The sequence below is a fragment of the Dama dama genome, chromosome 25 (assembly GCF_033118175.1).
Source record: "Dama dama isolate Ldn47 chromosome 25, ASM3311817v1, whole genome shotgun sequence".
Taxonomy (NCBI): Eukaryota; Metazoa; Chordata; class Mammalia; order Artiodactyla; family Cervidae; genus Dama; species Dama dama.
The window spans coordinates 42,490,548-42,511,170 of NC_083705.1; the positions used below are offsets into that span (position 1 = coordinate 42,490,548).

The window sequence follows — 20,623 nt, forward strand, 5'->3', positions numbered from 1 at the left end:
AGTAGACAAGATCTTTCACTGGTCTGAGGCGTTAGTAGCGGCTGCTTCTAGGTGAAAATTTCCAACACCAAGGATGTGGAAGAGGACTGTGGTTCGCTGGCAAAGTTAAGATTGTGGTCCCAGGGGTTTTGGTTGAGACCATGGTTCCAGAATCAAGAAATGAGTTTGAATGGGGCCTCTGCCATTCACCGGCTATGGACCTTGAGTGAGTTACTGAACTGCCCCATACCTTGGTTTCTTTGTCTATAAAATGGCGATAACAATAACTTCTTCTTGGTTTATTATGAGCTCCTAACAAAGAAGGCAATCCACAGCATTATCTACTGTTGTGACTGTTTTTAAGAGGAAGATACTGTAGAAACTGCTATCTCACAGGTCAGGCAGTGCAGGACAGTGGGCCCAATGGTTGAGCAAACAGGATAACCAGATTCTGGTTCTGCCAATAAGTAGCTGTGTGACCTCGGGTGGATCACATATCCTGTTTCCTTTCCTGCAAATGAAGAGCTTGAATTCACTGGTCATTAAGGTTATTTTTTCTTTCTCAAACACTAAATCTAAAGCAAGTCTTCCCATTAAAGCTGGCCCACCTTTAAGGCTCATTTTGATCTTTCTTTTTACCAAAGCCCAGAGTCAAGCGTGTCCCAGGCATTTATTTCTATAGTTGCTGGCGGATGAGAAATAGCCAGCAACTATAGATACAACTACTGATACAGTTTTTGCTGTATCAGTCACAAGGAATAGACCAAGTATATATTTGGTCAGGATGAGAACTCAATGGAAGGTCCTAGAAACTGAAGAATATTCCCCCGTCAGAAGCTGGTCTAGGATTTCTCATATATTTGAAGAGTTCAGAACGTGTTTTGTTTTGTTTTTTATCTCTGCTAACTAGCCTCCTTAGCATGACAGGAAACCAACAAAACCTTTGAGCTGTACAAATTCAATATATACTTTATGAGTAGTGTTGCTAAGTCTGTGCCACCTGTGATGGTCAAACTAGTATCTGATCTTGCTTCCAAGAACCCATAAATGCCACCAAAACTCACCTACTGCACATAAGTATTAATAATTCCCCATTCTGTTATTCCAAGCCAGGGACCATCCCACTAGAAACACCTTGCTCTGGGATGATAACGATGGTGGCCCAGAAAAGATAATTATGAAGCAATGCTTCCTGCCCTTCATCCTAAACAGCACCCATGCAGGTGCTCGGACATTTAGAGAAATTAGAACAAAGGCATCCTGGATCTTTGTGAGGGTGGGTATATTAATTCCTTGTGGATCCTATAACAAATCACAAACTAGGTGACTAACAACAGCAGAAATTTATTCTCTTAGAGTTTTGGAGGCTGGAGTTCTAAAATCAGGGTGTCCACAAGGCCACATTGTCCCCAAAGGCAATGAGTCAAGCGTGTCCCAGGCATTTATTTCTATAGTTGCTGGCGGATGAGAAATCGCCAAAGGATTTTCTAGAGGAAAATCCAGTTTTTGCCTTTTCCAACTTCTGGCAACTTCTGGGGCTTCCCTAGAGGCTCAGATGGTAAAGAATCTGCCCACGGTACAGGAGACCAGAGTTCGATCCCTGGGTCAGGAAGATCCTCTGGAGAAGGGAATGGCTACCCACTCCAGTGTTCTCGCCTAGAGAATTCCATGGACTGAGGAGCCTGGCAGGCTACCGTTCATGGTGTTGCAAAGAGTCAGACACGACTGAGCAATGCGCCTACTCACACACAGAACTCCTGGCGGCCTCCAGCATTCTTTGGCCTGTGGCTGCATCACTCTAAGCCTGCCTCCTCCTACACGTGGCATTCTCCTCCTCTCTGGTCTTTTCCTCCTCTGTATCTTACCTTACAGGGACACTAATCCTTGGATTTAGTGCCACCTGGTAAATCAGGATGATCTCATCTGACCCTAATTATACAAAATCCTCTGTTTCAAATAAGGTCACGTGCACAGGTTCTGAGACATGAACATATATTTCGAGGTTGCTACCATTGAAACCACTTAGTGGGGAGTAGAGAAAACAGGGCAGAAATTAAGAAAGACAAGCAGTCAACTTCTGTACCCCAGTTCCATTCACCCATGCTGAGTCAGTGAAAAAAAGGGAAAGTCATTCAGTCATGACCGACTCTTTGAGAGCCCAAGAACTATAGCCCACCAGGCTCTTCTGTCCCTGGAATTCTCCAGGCAAGAACACTGGAGTGGGTTGCCATTCCCTTCTTCAGGGGATCTTCCTGACCCAGGGATCAAACCCAGGTTTCCTGCATTGTAGGCAGTTACTTTACCATCTGGGCTACTAGGGAAGCCCATGCTGAATCAAGGTAGCCCCCAAAGACATTCCAATCCTTGCCACTGAATTTCAGCAACTCAATAAACATGTGAGGGTAAGAGCAAGAGGGATCCAAGGTCTCAATGGTTTTGAATCATTTTTGTACCCAAATACACCAGGTGATGCCACACTTTCCCATTTGTACTGGCTGGGCTGGTCATTCTCCATAAAGAAATCTTTGAAGAAACAAAACAGGATGCATTGGGACATTTAGCATGTGCAGCTTGAAAAACTCCCCAGGGTGATTCCACCACACCCTGTTCCTCTTACCTTCCTCTTTCCTTATCTTAACCTCAAAGTAGACCATTCAAAATATCTGTATTTACTTCATCAGTCAAAAAATAGCTTTAGTCAGTGACAAATGTGCTTATACCTCTCAAGTCATTTTTGTTTTTATTCATATTAGAAATTTGATACTGGCCCACTGTTTTGTGTTAGTCACACTTATATGTGTCATTTAAAATATTCTAGAAGTTAAAAAAAAATCGAAATTTCTTCTGAGCAGTAAGATGTTTGCATATAAGCTTAATATTATTGAAATACCATTTTTCCTCTCTTTTGAGACATTTTCTTTTTTTTTAATGAAGTATACTTGATTTATAATACTGTGTTAGAAAATTGATTCAGATATATATATATATATATACACACAAATATATAATTTTTCATTATAGTTTATTATAAGACATTGGATATAGTTCCCTGTGCCATACAATAAAGCCTTGTTGTTTATCTGTTTTGTATACGGTAGTGTGTATCTGTTAATTCCATTGTTGTTGTTGCTTACTCACTAAGTCAGGTCCAACTGTTTTGTGACCCCGTGGACTGTAGCCCACCACGTGCCTCTGTCCATGGGATTTCCCAGGCAAGATACTGGAGTGGGTTGCCATTTTCTTCTCCAGGGGATCTTCCTGACCCAGGGATCAAACCCCCTATCTTGCATTAACAGGCAGATTGTTTACCACTGAGCCACCAGGAAAGCCTGCACTCTTAATTAATCTCTTCCCCCTCTTTCTCCTTCGGTAAACCATGAATTTGTTTTCTATGTCCGTGAGTTTGTTTCTGTTCTATAAATAAGTTCATTTTCATTATTTTTTAGATTCCATCTATAAGCACTGTCATATGATGTTTGACTGACTTCACTCAGTATAAGAATCTCTAGGTTCATCCATGTTGCTGCAAATGGCATTACTTTATTCTTTTTTATGGCTAAGCTATATCCCATTATATATATATTAGAATATATATATATATATATATCACGTCTTCTTTATCCATTCATCTGTTAACGGGCACTCAGGTTGCTTTCACATCTTGCCTATTATAAATAGCACTACAGTGAACACCGAGGTGCTTGTATCTTTTCAAATTAAGAGTTGTCATCTTTTCCAGATATATGCCCAGGTGTGGGTTTGGAGGGTCATATAGTAACTCTATTTTTAGCTTTTTAAGAAACCTCCACACTGTTTTTCCTATTGGCTGCACCAAATTACATTCCCACCAACAGTGTTTGAGGATTCCTTTTTCTCTCCATCCACTCCAGTATTCATTATTTGTAAACTTTTTAATGATGGTCATTTCAACTGGTATGAAGTGATACCTCTTTGTAGTTTTGGTTTGTATTTCTCTAATAGTGATCTTGAGCACCTTTTCATGTACCTGTTGGCCATCTGTATGTCGTCTTTGGAGAAGTGTCTATTTAGGTCTTTTGAATGGGTTTTTTGATTTTTTGTTGTTGTTTTTATTGAGTTGTATAACTGTTTGTATATTTTGGAGGGTTTCCCTGGTAGCTCAGTGGTAAAAAAATCTGCCTGCCAATGCAGGAGATGCAGATTCCATTCCTCTGTTGGAAAGATCTCATGGAGAAGATAATGGCTACTCACTCCTGTATTCTTGCCTGGAGAATTCCATGGACAGAGAAGTCTGGCAGGCTATAGTCCATGGGGTCACAAAGAGTCAGACACAACTAAGCAACTAACACTTTTCTTACTTTTCATCTTATATTTAAGTCTTCAAGCCATTTTGAATTTATTTTTGTGTATGATGTGAGAGATTGAGTCATTTTAATTTTGCTCTTTCAATCACTGTAACTTAGAAAAAAAGAAAAAATATATCTCACTGTGCGAAAATATAAAAGCAATTTTTTTCATATTGGTTCACGTCCTTCTTCAACTTCCCTCTGGTAGTAAATTTGAAGTTGCAGTCAGCTGAACAAGCAACACTAGCCCCAGGAGACAATGGATAAACTAGAACGGTGCTCCAGATCCCTAGACTGACAGTTACATGACTCACATCACTGACTCTAGAGAACAGCTCTTTGAGAGGAAAGAGATCTAATATAGTCATCTACTTAAACCCCGACTCCTACACCAGACACATTTAGACCAAACATCAAAAAAAGCAGGCAGCATTGTTTGTCTTCTCTTAGTTGTTTCCCCTTTCCAGGTGACCTGTGATACTGCAAAACCAGTCAGGATATTCTGGCCAGAGACCTACATCCCCTATGTCACATTCTGTCTCCTTGTTCATGTCATGATTCTATGCTGTATTGAGGATAACACGAGACTTAGAAAATCTGGGTTTAGACCTCTGTTCTACCATGTGCTTGAACTCTGTATACCTTTCTATAACAGGAAGAATTTACCAAGCTTTGGGAGGATCAGATGAGATATTATACATGGAATTTTTATTTTTAAGTTGTGATTATTCGTTCTAATAATAGAGTTAGTAATGGGTGTAAAATACCAAACTCCAGAATGTTTTTTGCCATATATACAAGCAAACAAAGAAAAGTACTGAGATCATCTGTACCCTGGAATAAGCAATCTTAGTAAAGCACAGATTTTGAACTAGATAGTGGCAAAGTGCCACATACCAGAACTAACACATTAGCAAGGAATCACTAGGACTCTCTGGAGAAAATAAAGAAATGCATGAATGAGTGGGTATGTGAAAACCCAGAGCAGCTGAAGTCATGTAGCACCTTGGAAAATTGAGGGCGCCTGAGAAAAGAGAGTGGCTAGATGTTAAGAGCAGGATATACACCATGAAAAGGCTGAAATTGAGAACATCACAGTTTTAACGAGGAAAGGTGCAATCGACATTAAAGAGTCCCATGACAACAAAGGTGAGAGAAATTGCTCATTTCATGGCAGAGTCTTGCTGCTGTGACTTCCAAGAGAGGAAAACAAGTGAAGTCAGGACTGTGGAGTGATTATATTATCTAATCCTGACTAAGAAATAGTGAGTGCATTTTTTTCCAAGTTCAAAAGAAGAAATGGAACAGAAATGGGTTGAGAAGAAAGAGGTATGGGGGAAGGATTCCACATATTCTGTAAAGTGAGTTTCCAAAAATCATCCATCTCTCTGTGGATGGATGTGAATCTCCCATAACCTTCCATTTCTAATGTCTAGTTTTTTTTTCCTCTCAAATCACACTCTGGCTCCCTCACTGACTGGCAGCTAGCTGCTGTCTGTCTTGATGAGCCTGTTGAAATCTTCTTCTTCTAAGTGGTTCTTGTCACACAGAACTACTCACATGCTGGGAAGGAAGTCTCTAGAAAACCCCACAGATGGCCTCCCCGCCCCCCCCCCACCCACTCCATGTAGACCTTACCCTTTCAGTTTCTAACTTCCCGTCAAGGGCAGAAAGGAACTGCCAGGCTTGGTGTCAACGTGTGTTTACGTGTGTTGAGAGGGATATGGGGGCTGAGAAAAAAAAGAACAGAACATTTCTGTCCTGTTTTTCCTATGCCAAGGAGTAGCTTTCTCAGCCATCGTTTTGTTTCCATTTTCATGTGTTTATCAAAGTGAGTTCTCTTTTGCTGGTTCATACTCTTTTTTTATATGAAAATAGAAAACTAGAAATAGTAGATGAAAATAAAATTTCTTTGGGGTGATACTTGGAAATACAGAAAAATAAAATGACTAATGTTGTATTACCATGTGGACATTAAATATTATCCTAAGATCCAAATAAGCCCCTAGAAAGAGATCTATAAAAGCGCTTCAATTATCTATAAGTTCATTAGACAAAATGTAAATTCCTCAGAGATTACCCTCTGATTTCATATAGTTAATGCAGGCTAAGTGAATTATCTACTTTTGCTTTATTGATTACGCCAAAGCCTTTGTTGTGTGGATCACAAAAAATTGTGAAAAATTCTTAAAGAGATGAGAATATCAGACCACCTGACCTGCCTCCTGAGAAATCTGTATGCAGGCCAAGAAGTAACAGTTAGATCTGAACATGGAACAACAGACTGGTTCCTAGTCGAGACAGGAGTACATCAATGCTATGTATTGTCACCCTGCTTATTTAATTTATATGCAGAGTACATCATTTGAAATGCCAGGCTAGATGAAGCACACACTGGAGTCAAGATTGCCGGAAGAAATATCAATAACCTCAGATATGCAGATGACACTACCCTTATGGCAGAAAGCGAAGAAGAACTAAAGAGCCTCTTCATGAAAGTGAAAGAGGAGAGTGAAAAAGTTGGCTTAAAGCTCAAAATTCAGAAAACTAAGATCATAGCATCTGATCCCATCACTTCATGGCAAATAGATGGGGAAATAGTGCAGACTTTATTTTTCGGGGCTCCAAAATTACTGCAGATGGTAACTGCAGCCATGAAATTAAAAGATGCTTGCTCCTTGGAAGAAAAACCATGACCAACCTAGACATTATGTTAAAAAACAGAGACAATACTTTGCCAACAAAGGTCCGTCTAGTCAAGGCTATGGTTTTTCCAGTGGTCATGTATGGATGTGAGAGTTGGACTGTAAAGAAAGCCGAGCGCCGAAAAATTGATGCTTTTGAACTGTGGTATTGGAGAAGACTCTTGAGAGTCCCTTGGACTTCAAGGAGATCCATCCTAAAGGAGATCGGTCCTGGGTGTTCATTGGAAGGACTGATGCTGAAGCTGAAATGCCAATACTTTGGCTACCTGATGCAAAGAGTTGACTCATTGGAAAAGACCGTGATGCTGGGAGGGATTGGGGGCAGGAGGAGAAGGGGATGACAGAGGATGAGATGGCTGGATGGCATCACTGACTCGATGGACATGAATTTGAGTAAACTCCGGGAGCTGGTGATAGACAGGGAAGCCTGGCATGCTGCAGTCCATGGGGTCACAAAGCGACGGATATGACTGAGTGACTGACCTGAAGTGAAGTATAACCTAAGCAAATGTAAGCTAAATTTGCTGTAAAAACTATATGAAACAGAATAACAAAAACCCATGGTTTCAGAACTATTTATTATCAACATCCTATCAGCATTCTACTAACATCAAGAAATCAAAAATTTACAGAAGAACAAACTTCAGAATTACTTAAAGAGTCATATTTAATTTCCTCATCCGTTAATGGTTAAGCCATCAGAGGCCATGCCAAAGACAAAATTGTACTTATGCGGGAGCTATTTGGTCAGATAACCAGGAAGATGTTTGAAGGTTCTAATTTGTAAAGTGATGGTGGTTTTCAGACCTGATCTTTCAGGACAAAGGGAACACAAAAGTCGAACCGATCAATATACCTGGAGAGTTCAAGGTGACTCAGCATTTGGGAGGTGAGCCTTCGCTGGCTAAACTTTACCGGTTGCTGAGTAACCTGGCTTCCCCCACTTCAGTTCAACCCAGAAGGGAGAACCCAGTGGGAACCATGAAGGAGTGCAGAGCAGCAGGTGCCTGAGATCACAGAAGAGGGAGTGATGATGCACAGTGGCGTCTATAGACATTTACTGCCAAGGTGCTCAGTCTAGCCTCCAGAGGGCACACACACAGCTACCAGAGACCCTGCTCGCACCAGGTGTTCTCTCCTTACTACACTGTACCTCTCAACATGAGGCTGCGCTGGGTCACGTACCGTTCCCTCTCCACCTTCTCAGTCGCTGACAAAAATGTAAGGGGTTGTCACAGTGGGGCTGTCACCACTTCTTCCGCTGCCGGCCCCTCCTCCCTGCGTTTTGACCAGCCTGTAGCAGCCCTCTCCTGCCCCAGGAACTCAATTTGTGGTGAGAGGCACGTTCCCACATCCTGTTAAAGAGGGGCTTTATGCTCCCTTCAGCATCAGAGGCTCAGCCAATTGGAATCCATAACAGCCCATTTGCCATGAAGTAGACAGGGAGCTCTTGAGAATAGATTCATGGCTGGGTTCAACGCTCCTTAAGAAGCTCAGAAAATCTTTTTTCCTACTATCGTCTGTCTGATCAATCATGGAGAAAGTCAAACAAATTCATCCCATCAGTTAGTATGTTTATGTATATATAATTATGGATGATTTGCATTGCTGTGTGGCAGAAACCAACACAACATTAGGTCCTTCCCTGGTGGCTCAGATGGTAAAGAATCTTCTGGCAATGCAGGAGATCTGAGTCTGATCCCTGGGTCAGGAAGATTCCCTGGAGAAGGGAATGGCTACCCACTCCAGTATTCTTGCCTGGACAATTTCATGGACAGAGCAGCCTAGAGGGCTACAGTCCATGGGGTCACAAAGAGTTAAACACAACTGAGTGACTAAAAGTTTCAGTTTTCAACACAACATTGTAAAAATATTTTAAATATTTAAATAAAAATAAATTAGAATTAGCAATTATGAAAAGAAATGCATCGGGAAATATGGGAGTGCTTATTTGGGTGGGGAGTTGACAGAGGGGGAATATTTTTGAGGAAAAAAAAAAACAGGTCCCTGATTTTTCATCTCCTTAAGGAAACAGAGTACACACATTAAATACATAAATTATGATTCATTAAGTACCTAAATATTTAGACAGTGTTAACAGAGATGAAAAGACTCTACTGCGGTTTCAATGTCTATTGTGGAACTTGCCATCTATCATCTTGAGAAGTTATGTCATAAGTAGTGTATTTTCAGTCAGCTGCCATGAACTCTATTTTGACAATCAAAAGCAATGAAAGTCACTTTATTATGTAATTTCTAACAAAAAGGGGTTTTAAGACATTTTATTTTCAGACTAAAATAACTGCACCCCCCCCAAAAAAAATTCTCTTTTCCAAGTTTACTGGGTGTAGCAGATCAAGTCTCTTTTAAGAGAAAAGACAACTTATCACTCTGTGTGTGTGTGTGTGTGTGTGTGTGTGTGTGTGTGTGAAGTTGGGGAGGGCTTGGCGTGGTCATGAAGAATATATTTTTATTTTCTTTAATCTAAGCAACAGAAATCAATGAGGCTAAACATTATTGTTGCTCTATGAAAGTTTAAATTGCTTGAGTCTAATCCAAATTTTCACTAGCCTGTTCTTACCTCAGGGATGGTAAATTTATTGGCTTATAGAAGAATGTGCTATCTTTTCAGTCTTTTTGCTATACTTCTGGTCAGTCCTGGGCTGAATGGATCCTAAAATTGAACAACATGAGCCATCACTTTGGCAGGAACTGGGCTCTCCCGTGTAGTGCACCACCCCTCATCTGCCTCCTTCCCTCTTCGCTGGGCAGGAGTAGGGCTGACTCTCTGGAATACTTTCCCATTGCATGTGCATCTCATCTCAGCCTCAGATTATCCTCTGATGTCACTTTATATGGGGTTCTGTTCTGGGCAATAGTGACAGTGATAGGAACTAATTTTGTTCTACAGGTAGAACCAACAACTCAGACCATATCTGAGCAATGATATGCTATCTCAACATAGCAATAAAAAAAGAAAATCTATATTGGTAAATATAGTGGTATTTATACTAAATACAGTGGTAAAATTGATCAGTGATTAAAGAAAGAACAAAGAGAACCAGAGACATAGAGAAAGATTTGAATGAACTATTGTTATTTGCCAACTTCCTCATAAATAAAAGCATTATATGCAATCAAGTAAAATCATTTTCTTTTCTTATTCCATGGTCTCCATTTAGAAAAGAATAAGAGAATCCATAAGAGGGGTTCATTTTCCTCATGATTTAATTACAAAAGTGACACTACCACATATTAAGGAAGCAAAATCAAGCTCAAAGTTATTTTATATTTTATTTATTTATTGGCTGTGCTGGATCTTAGTTGCTCTATGCAGGCTCTCTCTGGTTGTGGTGACCAGAGGCTACTCTCTAGCTGCAGTGCATGGGCTTCTCATTGCAGTGGCTTCTCTTGTTGAGGGGCACAGGCTCTAGGCACTCGGACTACAGCAGTTGCAGCATGCACACTCAGTAGTTATGGCTTAAGGTCTTAGTTGCTCTGTGGCATGTGGAATCTTCTCGAACCAGGGATCAAACCTGTGTCCCCTGCACTGGCAGAAGGATTCTTATCCACCGCATCACCAAAGAAATCCTCAAAATTGTTTTAAATCCATTAGTTACCCAAGATTTGTGGGTATTTTTTTCGTTTGTGTTTTACAAGTGAAACTTTACAAAGATGAGACTTGAAAGACAAGGAACTTTGAAAACAATCTAGTGATAGTCTTTTGTATTATTTAGTTTCTCTACCAGTTTTTTTGTAGGTTTTAGAGTGTATTGCATTATAAAAATTAAAAACTGGCTTTCTGGTAAGATGTTTCTAATAATCCAGGAGTAAGAGGATTAGCTCAAAGCTTCTCAGTCTTAGCACTGTTGGGACTGATAATTCTTAGTTTCAGCGGTCAGTCCTGGGTATTGTAGGATTAACAGCAGCTCTGGCCTCTATTCATGAGTTGTCAAGAGCACTTTCTCAGTTAGCCATTTCAATCAAGGGCATTTACAGACATTGCAAAAACTGCCCCAATGTGAGAATCACTGGATTAACCTAATATCCAAGATATACTTAAAACCAAGCAAAATCCAGTTGCCACTAACAGTGATAGGGCATTACTAATTTTTCCATATGAAAATATGTAGATGAACTAGCTACAAAAGAAAACGTTTTCTTGATGTGTAATTTCCTGACGTCTGTCCTAAATGCCATCTCAGTCTTTGTTTAAGTACATATACTTGATTCGCTGCCTTTATGTAAGTTGCTGAAAGCAAAAAAGATTTTCTGGAACCTGGAGTTGTTAACTAGAGGTTCAGAGGATGTAGCTAAAGTATTTTTGCATCTTCCCAGGGACTGTGGAAAACATGTTAAGTTTATATCAGTGACGATGTATAATTCTCAGGAAGGGGAAATATGATATCTAAAGGAAATTCACTTCTATCAAGAGCATTTCTACAATTACATCTATGTCATTATAGTGCAATGGGTAGTAGTTTTGGCTAAACATTGTACAGACATTCCTTGAACTAAGATGGTTCAATTTAAGATTTTTCAACATTATAATGATGCATCTAGCAGAAACCAAACTTTGATTTTTGACCTTTCTCTAGGCTAGTGATATGTGGTACTGTACTCTCAGGTGATGCTCAGAGCTCCCAGTCAGCTGAGCAATCAGAAGGGTAAACAAGGTTAAACACCAGTACACTTACAACCACTCTGTACCTAGACAGCCATCCTGTTTTCCTTTCAGTATGGTATTCAATAAATTACATGATATATTCAACACTTTATTATAAAATATGTTTTGTGTTGGATGCTTCAGCTCAACTAAGGGCTAATGTAAGGGTTCTGAGCACATTTAAGGGAGACTGGGCTAAGCTAGAATGTGCACTAGGTGAGGTGAATTATATGCACTTTCTACTTAAGGTATTTTCAGTTTATTATGGATTTATTGGGATGTAACCCTATCATAGGGCTATCATAGGGCTTTCCAGGTGGCTCAGTGGTAAAGAATCTGCCTGCCCATGCAGGAGCCGCAGGAGACATGGGTTTGACCCCTGGGTCAAGAAGATCCCCTGGAGGAGAAAATGGCAACCCACTCCAGAATCTTTGCCTGGGAAATCCCATGGACAGAGAAGTCTGGAGGGCCACTGTTCATAAGATGTCAAAAGAGTTGCACAAGACTTAGCAACTAACAGCAGCAAGAACAAACCCCATCATAAGTGGAGAAAGATCTGTACAAATTCATTAACAGATGGAAAAAAAAATAGCAAATTACATCAAATAACTTTGGAAAATAAGTTTTGAGTAATTTGAGATGAAATGTTTGTTTTACTTAAAATATCTTAAACTCTGAAATCTTCTAAAGTAGATTGTGAAATACCTTTTCTTAAGGATAAGCAGAAGCCTGATCCTTAAATCATTAAAAGTTAAAAAAGTCCTGCAAACTAATGTAAGATGTTAATAACAGGAAAAATTATGTAAATTAGTGAGAATTCTCTATATTATCTTCTGAATTCTTCCATAAGTCTAAAATTGTTGTAAAAAATAAAGTAAGGCTGTAAAAATTGTGCAAATAATAGGCACTGATATGGATCAATTGTTAAGGGAAAAAAGCAAAATTGATACTGAAAGTATTTAACAACTAGAATCACTTAGGAACCAATCAGAATGGCTGCTGATAGTTTATCTTGCTGAGCTGGTGTGTAGCACAGGAAAAAAGTAAAGTGCAAAGCAAAGCTTCCCATGCGTATAAAACATAGGGACAGAAAAGATGTATGTGTGTTTATTTATATACATTTTTATCAATATAGGCATAGCTTAGAAATATACATAAGAAACTGATAACAGTGGTTGACTGACTCTAGAGAGGAGTTGAATAAGCTCTCCATGCAATTTATTGTTTAAAGCAGGTCAATTTTGAGAATAAAAGGGAGCACTATTTATAATTATTCCAGAACAATAAGCATAAACTTGTGTTGTACTGTTAAGTTAGGTATATGACCCTCCTAGACCTGAGGCAGGAGGGTTTAGAGAGTCAGTGTTTGGAGCAGGATTACTTTTCCCTCTATCATAAGATAAATTGTTCTTATCCTCTTTTTAACTTTTTCAAAGTAAAAAGAGCCCTAGAAAATGGAATGAATATTCAGTCTACAATGAAATCAGAATGGGAGAATGTTAAAAAAAAAAAAAAAATTTAGCCATTTTTGCCTTTCTGTCATTATCATTAAGGAAGAAATTCAACTATTATTGTTAAGATGAAGGGTGAACCTGGGTGTTGAAAATTTTACCTAATAAACTTACTAAGAGTGATAACAACCAAAACTTCTAAACCTAAGTAGTCCATATAATAGATTAATAGTTGTGGATTTCGAGCCATTCAGAAAGTGAACATATTAGTCACTCAGTTGTGTCCAGCTCTTTGTAACCCCATGGATTATAGCCCACCAGGCTCCTCTGTCCACGTAATTCTCCAAGCAAGAATACTAGAATGGGTTGCCATTTCCTACTCCAGGGGATCTTCCTGACCCAGGGATTGAACCTGGGTCTCCTGCATTGCAGGCAGATTTTTTACCACTGAGCCACCAGGGAAGTATCAGTAAACACAGGTGCTGTTGCTAATCTGTGGCTCTTTCTTTCCTTGTCCTTCAAAAACCAGTTAAAGTTTTGGGGGCGTGGGATGGGGGGGAGGTAAGCCAAACTCAAACATCATAACTTTACAATGTTACCCAGCAGTATGCTGGTTTCAGTCACATTGATATAAAATTAAGACATAACATTAATGATTGTAACTTCAGAATTTGGTCACTTGGAGAAAATGACGTTATGTGACTAGTGAATTAGAAAAAAAAATCACAGTGGCAGATAATCATCAAATGTATACTATATTGCAATTCTTGGTCTAAGAAAATTTACATGCATTAACTCATTTAATCCTTTTACTTTTTAAAAAATAAAACTCAATGAGGAATAGGTACGGTTACAATTCTCATTTTATAGATGAAGAAAACTGAGTTTCAGAGAGGTTAAGTAACTTGCTAGATCACACAGTAAGTAAGGAGTCGAGTCAAACTATGAACCCAAGTCAGTAATTTCAGAGCTAGGGCTATTTACCCTGATGTTACATTGCCTCCTGGGTCTGGGTTGGCACCTGGGACTTAAATTCCAACTCCAAATCAACCACTTCCATATTTTTAAAGTAAAATCAGGGCATGCGGTTTGAGAATGGGTTAGTGTGTTTCGTGGATTCCCCCCCAACCCCTCCCCCACTCCAGCCAAAATTCAAGATGTGAAGTTTACTGTGACTAAAAAGGATGTCACTGAAATCCTTTGGTTTCTGTTCTGTCACCAATGCAGTGAGAGAGGCGAACTATATATTTCCAAGGCTTCACTTGCTTTGTAAAAATAGGAAACCCTCCCAAGTTCCAGATACTCTTTAAAATGTCCTACAGATTTGTTTTATCTTCCTAACAGCCCTATGACATGCCTTTACTAGTCTGATAATAGAGGAAAGCAAACTGAGGAAATTTTTGTATTGATAATTCTTTTTGCATTTTGTGTTAAGATTTAAAGTCTTCTACAGCTATGATTTCAGGAGGCAAAGGCAAAACTTGTCTTCACCTGTTCCCTCTTCCAGCAACCAGACTCTCCCTGGTTCTCTGGTCTTCCTGCCTGTTACCCCCAGGGATTGCTTGAAGATTTGAGAAAATCATGTGGATTAAAAAAACGGTGAAAGGAGGCAAGGTAGAAAGCAAAATATTCGCAGCAACTTGGATATAGGGTAATAAGTGAAAGGAGCAAAATCAACCTGGAAAATGCTGCTTTCACTTGTTTTTCTCCTGCTGTCTAGGTTCCTTACCCCCATCTTGCAAGTACACATACATTATAGGTTAGTACAGAGAGAAATTCTTAATGAAAGGACCATTTCTTTTAAAAATCACCATTCACAGAATTCAGCTCAGCGTCAGCCTGAACAATTCCCCAAATATATTAGAACCCCAAGGGTTCTATACAAAGTAAATTGAGACTGTTTCTGGACTTTGTAGCCCAAGACAGACCTGAATCTGCGTCTCTGGCCTTACAGTTTCTGGCTGTGAGCCCTTGAATATGCTACTTAACATTTCTAATAAGAGTAGTTTCCTTTCATTGAGCCCAGGCTGAGGGGCAGGGAGGCACTTCACAAACTCCATCTTTAACGCACATGACAGTTCTGGCAGATACTGGCTATTATCCCCATTGTATAGATTGTATCACCGAGGCCCTGTGAATCAACGAGGATTCCAACCAAGTTCCCATGCTTTTACCATCACATCCTCTTGCAGTTTTAACCTCAGTCCTCTTTCCTATGAAATGGAATTAAATGATGCCATCCTTCAAAAGAATGACATGGGGCAACATAGATAGCATGCCTGGTTCAGAATCAAGCACATGTGTTTACACATTAAACAGTGGCTCTTATTATCATGAAAGAAAGTAACACGGGGGTATATCACAGCGCCTTCACTGCTACATGAGTTAAGAGGAGAAAGCAGTTCTTTCCAACCAGAGAGCATCTCTGGTTTCTTGGTATCTGAGTGGGGCCTTGAGAGAAGAAATATGCTCGGGCATATGGCAATGATAGGTGAGTGTGGGAAATAAGAAAACCTTCCTAGGTGAATTTTTAAAGCATAGAAATGGAAACTCTCCTGGTTACCTGTCTTTTTGGTTTGTTTGCTTGTTTTGTTTTTTCAATTTCCTGAAAGAACTACAAAAGTTCAACTCCCAGCTTTTGAGAGAAAAAAGGAAACCCACCATGAATTTTTCCAGGTTATATAGGATTATAGTCTCAAAGAAGGTGACAGCCCGCCCTCTTTCCTAGGTAACACCCTGATTCTAGACAAGAGGGACAAAGAGGAGACTGGAGAAACCAGTTTCTGGAAATGAGAATCTCCAGCCCCTTCCTCATCACCTTTCCAGTGTCCCAGACTCTATATCCCTTGAAAACGAGTGCAGCCGGCCTGCTAGTCTGGTTCCAGCTGAATCATTTACACTAAATATGTATTGATAAGTAGAACAAAACTCGTTTTATTGCTTATATATAAAAATGAGTTGGTTTTTCTGCCACATCTCCCTGTGAACAAACAGACAGACTTTAAATATATATAAGAACAAGAACAGGCTCGCAAACCACAGAGATGTCAAATGTGGCTATGCTGTATAAAGCATGCAACCTAAATTTACAGAAGAGCTTGCTTTCATTTTTGAAACGCAGTTTCTCTTTAAGAGCCTCAGCTATAAAATATGGAAGAAGTCTTTTGTTAGTCACTTTCACATTTTTTTCAAGTTCAACAAAACAGATAAATACCAAGTTCAGAGTAAATCCCACAAGAGAGCTAGAGAAACAGTGAGAGGAAAGAAGGAAAGATAAGTTGTGACTTAACAACAACAAAATACAAGTCAGTCTAAGACAACCAAAAAAGAAAAAAGTCTGTGTATCACAGCCCTCCCCTTTAAAGAAAGTCTCACAACTTATTTTGCCATAGAGGAAGATAAATGTTACAATATCTCGTGAACCAATCAGCGACGCTGAAGGCCTCAAACCAGGAAACCTTTAAGGTGTAGTATTTTAAATTGTGCAAGTGAGACTTCAGGTTCTCAGTGAGTGTTTCTTCCCTGTGCTTGCAGGATGGAAAAGCAGATGTGAAGTCCCTCATGGCGAAGTTTAACAACGGGGGCAACCCCACGGAGGAGGTCTCAGTCAACAGCCGGCCCTTCAAGGTCCCGGGACAAAACTCCCCTTCAGGAGTCCAGGCCAAAAAGAACTTGTTCAACAACCAAGGAAATGCAAGCCCTCCTGCAGGACTGAGCAACGTGCCCAAATTTGGATCCCCCAAGCCACCTGTGGGGGTGAAACCTTCTCCTGAGGAAAAGCCTGACAAGGAGCCCAAGCCACCATTTCTAAAGCCAACGGGAGTGAGTCCCAGGTTTGGACCGCAGGCTAACTCGGCCACCAGAGACCCCGAGGTGAAAGCAGGATTTCTGAAACCTGTAGGCCCCAAGCCCATCAACTTACCAAAAGAAGATGCCAAACCTGCATTTCCCTGGCCTCCTGGGACTAAACCTTCACTTCCCAGTGTAAACCAAGACCATGACTTAAAACCAGGCCCCAAGCCGGGGTCAATGCCTCCAGCCCTGGAGAGTGAACCAAAACAAGTCCTGTCAAAGTTGGCTGGGGCAAAAGGCAAATTTCTGTCAGCCTCACAAGATCTGGACCCCAAGCCTCTCTTCCCCAAACCTGTCTTTGGCCAGAAGCCACCCCTGAACACAGAGGATGCCCAGGAAGACGAGAGCCCCGCCAAGACTGCGGCTCTCCAGAGAGGGCCCCTGGCCCCCCTGGCAGCCAAGGCCAAGCCTGGCCCTTTGAAACCAGCCAGGGAAGAGCCAGAGAATAAAGAGCATGGGGGTGAGACGTCAGTATCTCCTTTTCCTGGAGTTGTTCTGAAACCTGCTGCAAACAGAGGGGCTCCCGGAGGCCTCCCCAAAAATACTGAAGAGAAAAGAGAAGATAGGAAGATCGACGCTGCTAAGAATGTCTTCCTGAGCAAAATTACTCAGGAAGAGTCGGCCTCTGGGGCTCCTCCTGCCAAGTTCTCGAAGACCCCTTCAAAGCTGACATCGACAGGGCCCTGGAGCCAAAGTCAAGACAAGGAAAAGGGGGACAAAAATTCAGTGACCCCCAAGCAGAAACCTCTGCCTTCCTTGTTAACCCTGGGACCCCCTCCACCAAAACCCAGCAGACCACCCCACGTTGACCTGTCGAAATTCCGAAAAGCCACATCTGGAAACAGTGAGTTCTTGTCTCCTTTGTTATTTCATATGTTTTGCTTCCCATCAGAGGGTGTTATAGCTTCTGGGTAAAAATCTGTAACAAGGAATGATTCCATCACCAGTACTCCTGTGTGTATGACGACTTTTCCTTGGCAGGTTTCTTTTTTTTTTTTTTTTTTCTGGTGTTGGACGTCTGAGGGAGTTGAAATCCTTAGTTCTATTCTGTGAGGAAGTGCCTTGAGGGGGCTGCTTTGGGGTCTTGAGGAGGAATACATCCGTTTGATTACTAGGTAGTTTTGCTTAATGATGACCATTTCCTTTATTTCCTTTGTTGGGTTTCATTTCTGTTGAATTAAGAATGAGGTGTGTTCCCTCTAGTACCACAAAGGCATTAGAAGGTGAGCAAACCTCCGAGTCAAGTGATGGAGCCCGGGGGACATTTGACTCTCACGGCTGCAGGGTGCTCCTGGCATCCAGCGAATAGAGGCCAGAGACGCTGCTAAACACCCCACAGTACGCAGGACAGCTCCTCCCAAGAAAGAATTATCCAGGCCCGAATGACAAATGATTTTAAATGTCCACAAATTTATCCTGTGTCTCGTAAGTCCAGTATTCAAATAAGAGATGCCCAGGACTTGTGAAATGGCACTTACTCTTTTATATTTTAGCTGCTGTTTTTCAGTCAGTGTAAAGTTTTCTGAACATTCCTGATTGCTAAAGTAGTACTTTAGGATAATAAGCCAGACAGAGGGACACATTATTTTCCTTCTGGGTAAACAGCTTAATTTTCTATCAGAGATGTTACCACCCTGCTATAGCATACAATAAAAGTTGATCCTGAATGACTTGGTAAAGCTTGGTAACCCTCCAAGTGATGAAAGAAGCTCACTTGTGCTTGAAACGATTAAGACTTTAGGCAAATAATGTGCAATTGTTGTTTATCATGAGAAAAGGAAAAGGATGGTTACAAGTGACCACACCACTACTAGATATATCTTTTTTTACTTACAAGAGTGTGATCTATTTAAAGCAATTCTGAGTATAAAGGTAGTTTGTTTTATTTTGGTCCTGTAGAAACATTTTGCAATATGTCATTTCCCTGAGATCAATATTCTCTATGTCAAACCACAGATTAGTAATCAAATGCCCCATTAATCACTCACATAGAAACAAGTTTGGAATGACCCCACGATCATCTGTTTTCTAGAAAGAGTCAGTCTTGTTCCACTTATGTCCTCATATGTCATCCATCATGTGCTAGTTCTAATACTGATCCATAACTCAGAAATGTTTGTTTTGTTTTGTTTTTTTAATCTTCTAAAGGACCCTTTCTAATTCCCTGTCTTAATTTTTCTGTGCCTCAGGTAAAAATGAGCTATCATAACCACCATTTTATGTCACTGACTTCATACCAAAGAAACTGTCCTGATGCAACATAGAAATCCTTGAGAGGTTTCTTCCATGTCCTCCATCTTTATTTCCAGTGCACTATCTGGTTTGAATGGTGGTACTCAGATGTCTGCTCTTGGGCTATTGACATGCCCGTGAAGCTCTCTTTTGGCTCTGTCGTCCCAGCAAGGTCAGCCTGGAGCTGATTTTCAGCGAAATACAGCTCCAAGAAATTCAAGCAAAATTGCTTAGGAAGCCAAGTTGAACCTTGCCCTCTTTCTCCTTCTCCTTGCAACCCTGTCCCCATCCGATGTGCCTCCCCACTGCTCAAGTGTCCCATGACACAGTTAAGATTCTAAGTCTTCTCATCAGTGTACCCCAGCTCTACCCTCTGATCCCTTGATACATATTATGCTTCAAACTGTTCCTTCTTTATTCACCTCTTCCAGAAATCAAAACTCAATCTTTTTTTTTCTGGTGGGAGGTGGGATTCTGAATTTTTTAAAAAAAAATATTTTATGTTGGAGTGCAGTCGATTAGCAATGTTGTGATAGTTTCAGACTCAGCCTATGGCAAAGGGACTCAGCCATAAATATATGTGTATCCATTCTCCCCCAAACTCCCCTCCCATCCAGGCTGCCCCATAACACTGAGAAGAGTTCCCTATCCTAATACAGTAGGTCCTTATTGGTTATCTATTTTAAATATAGCAGTGTATATATACATGTCAGTCCCAAACTCCCTAGCTGCTTTTTCCCCAAGGTAACCATAAATTCAAAACTCAATCTTCTTAATTTGAACTGACATCAAGTTGTTGTCAGTATAAAGTAATCCAGTTCATAACTAATTCTGAGTAACACCCCTTTACAGCATTCATGATTTTAAAAAAGCATTTAATTTTTAACTGATTTTTTAAGTAGAAATTATATCTGGCTCAAAAACAACAACTATAAAATGAAATACAGTGAAAAGTACTTTTAGTCAGTCTCCACCATTTGCTGGGTCTCCACAGAAATGACTCCTCTTAATTGCTATATCTGTCCAAAATTTCTTTATGCTTACCCAAGAAAATATAAATATAGATATTAATCTTCTTGCCTTTTACTGAAGAAATAAAATACAGTATGCATTGCTTTGATCCTTTGATTGTATTTTTCAAATAAAAATACAATTCCTGTCTCTCTTTCCACATTTTAATAAGAGGTTACTGTTGAGCTCCATGATATTCAGGTAAATGGATGACTGGCCTAATTGATGTAACAGTTTGTATTGTTTCCAAACTTTTGCTCCTCAAAACAGTGCTGCAGAAAATAACTTTGTATATGTGTCACAAAAATGAACACTTATTTCCTGAACACAGAGAATTTCTTAAAAGTCAGGTCTGCTGACTCCTAATCCCACCACCGCTATTGTTCCAAAACCATACTAGTT

At 40.2% G+C, this 20,623-nt stretch overlaps 1 protein-coding gene across 4 annotated transcripts in view; it reads left to right on the forward strand.

Annotated features, from left to right (window-relative positions):
• Positions 1-20,623, forward strand: part of FYB1 (FYN binding protein 1) — a 165,339-nt gene that overhangs the window by 53,518 nt on the left and 91,198 nt on the right. For 3 of the 4 annotated variants that reach the window (XM_061129898.1, XM_061129900.1, XM_061129902.1), the window contains one exon: positions 16,661-17,822. In XM_061129898.1, coding sequence (XP_060985881.1) covers positions 16,661-17,822 — 1,162 coding nt within the window. Of the gene's footprint in view, positions 1-16,364; positions 17,823-20,623 lie in introns of those variants that run through there. The other variant, XM_061129899.1, reaches the window with a different exon arrangement.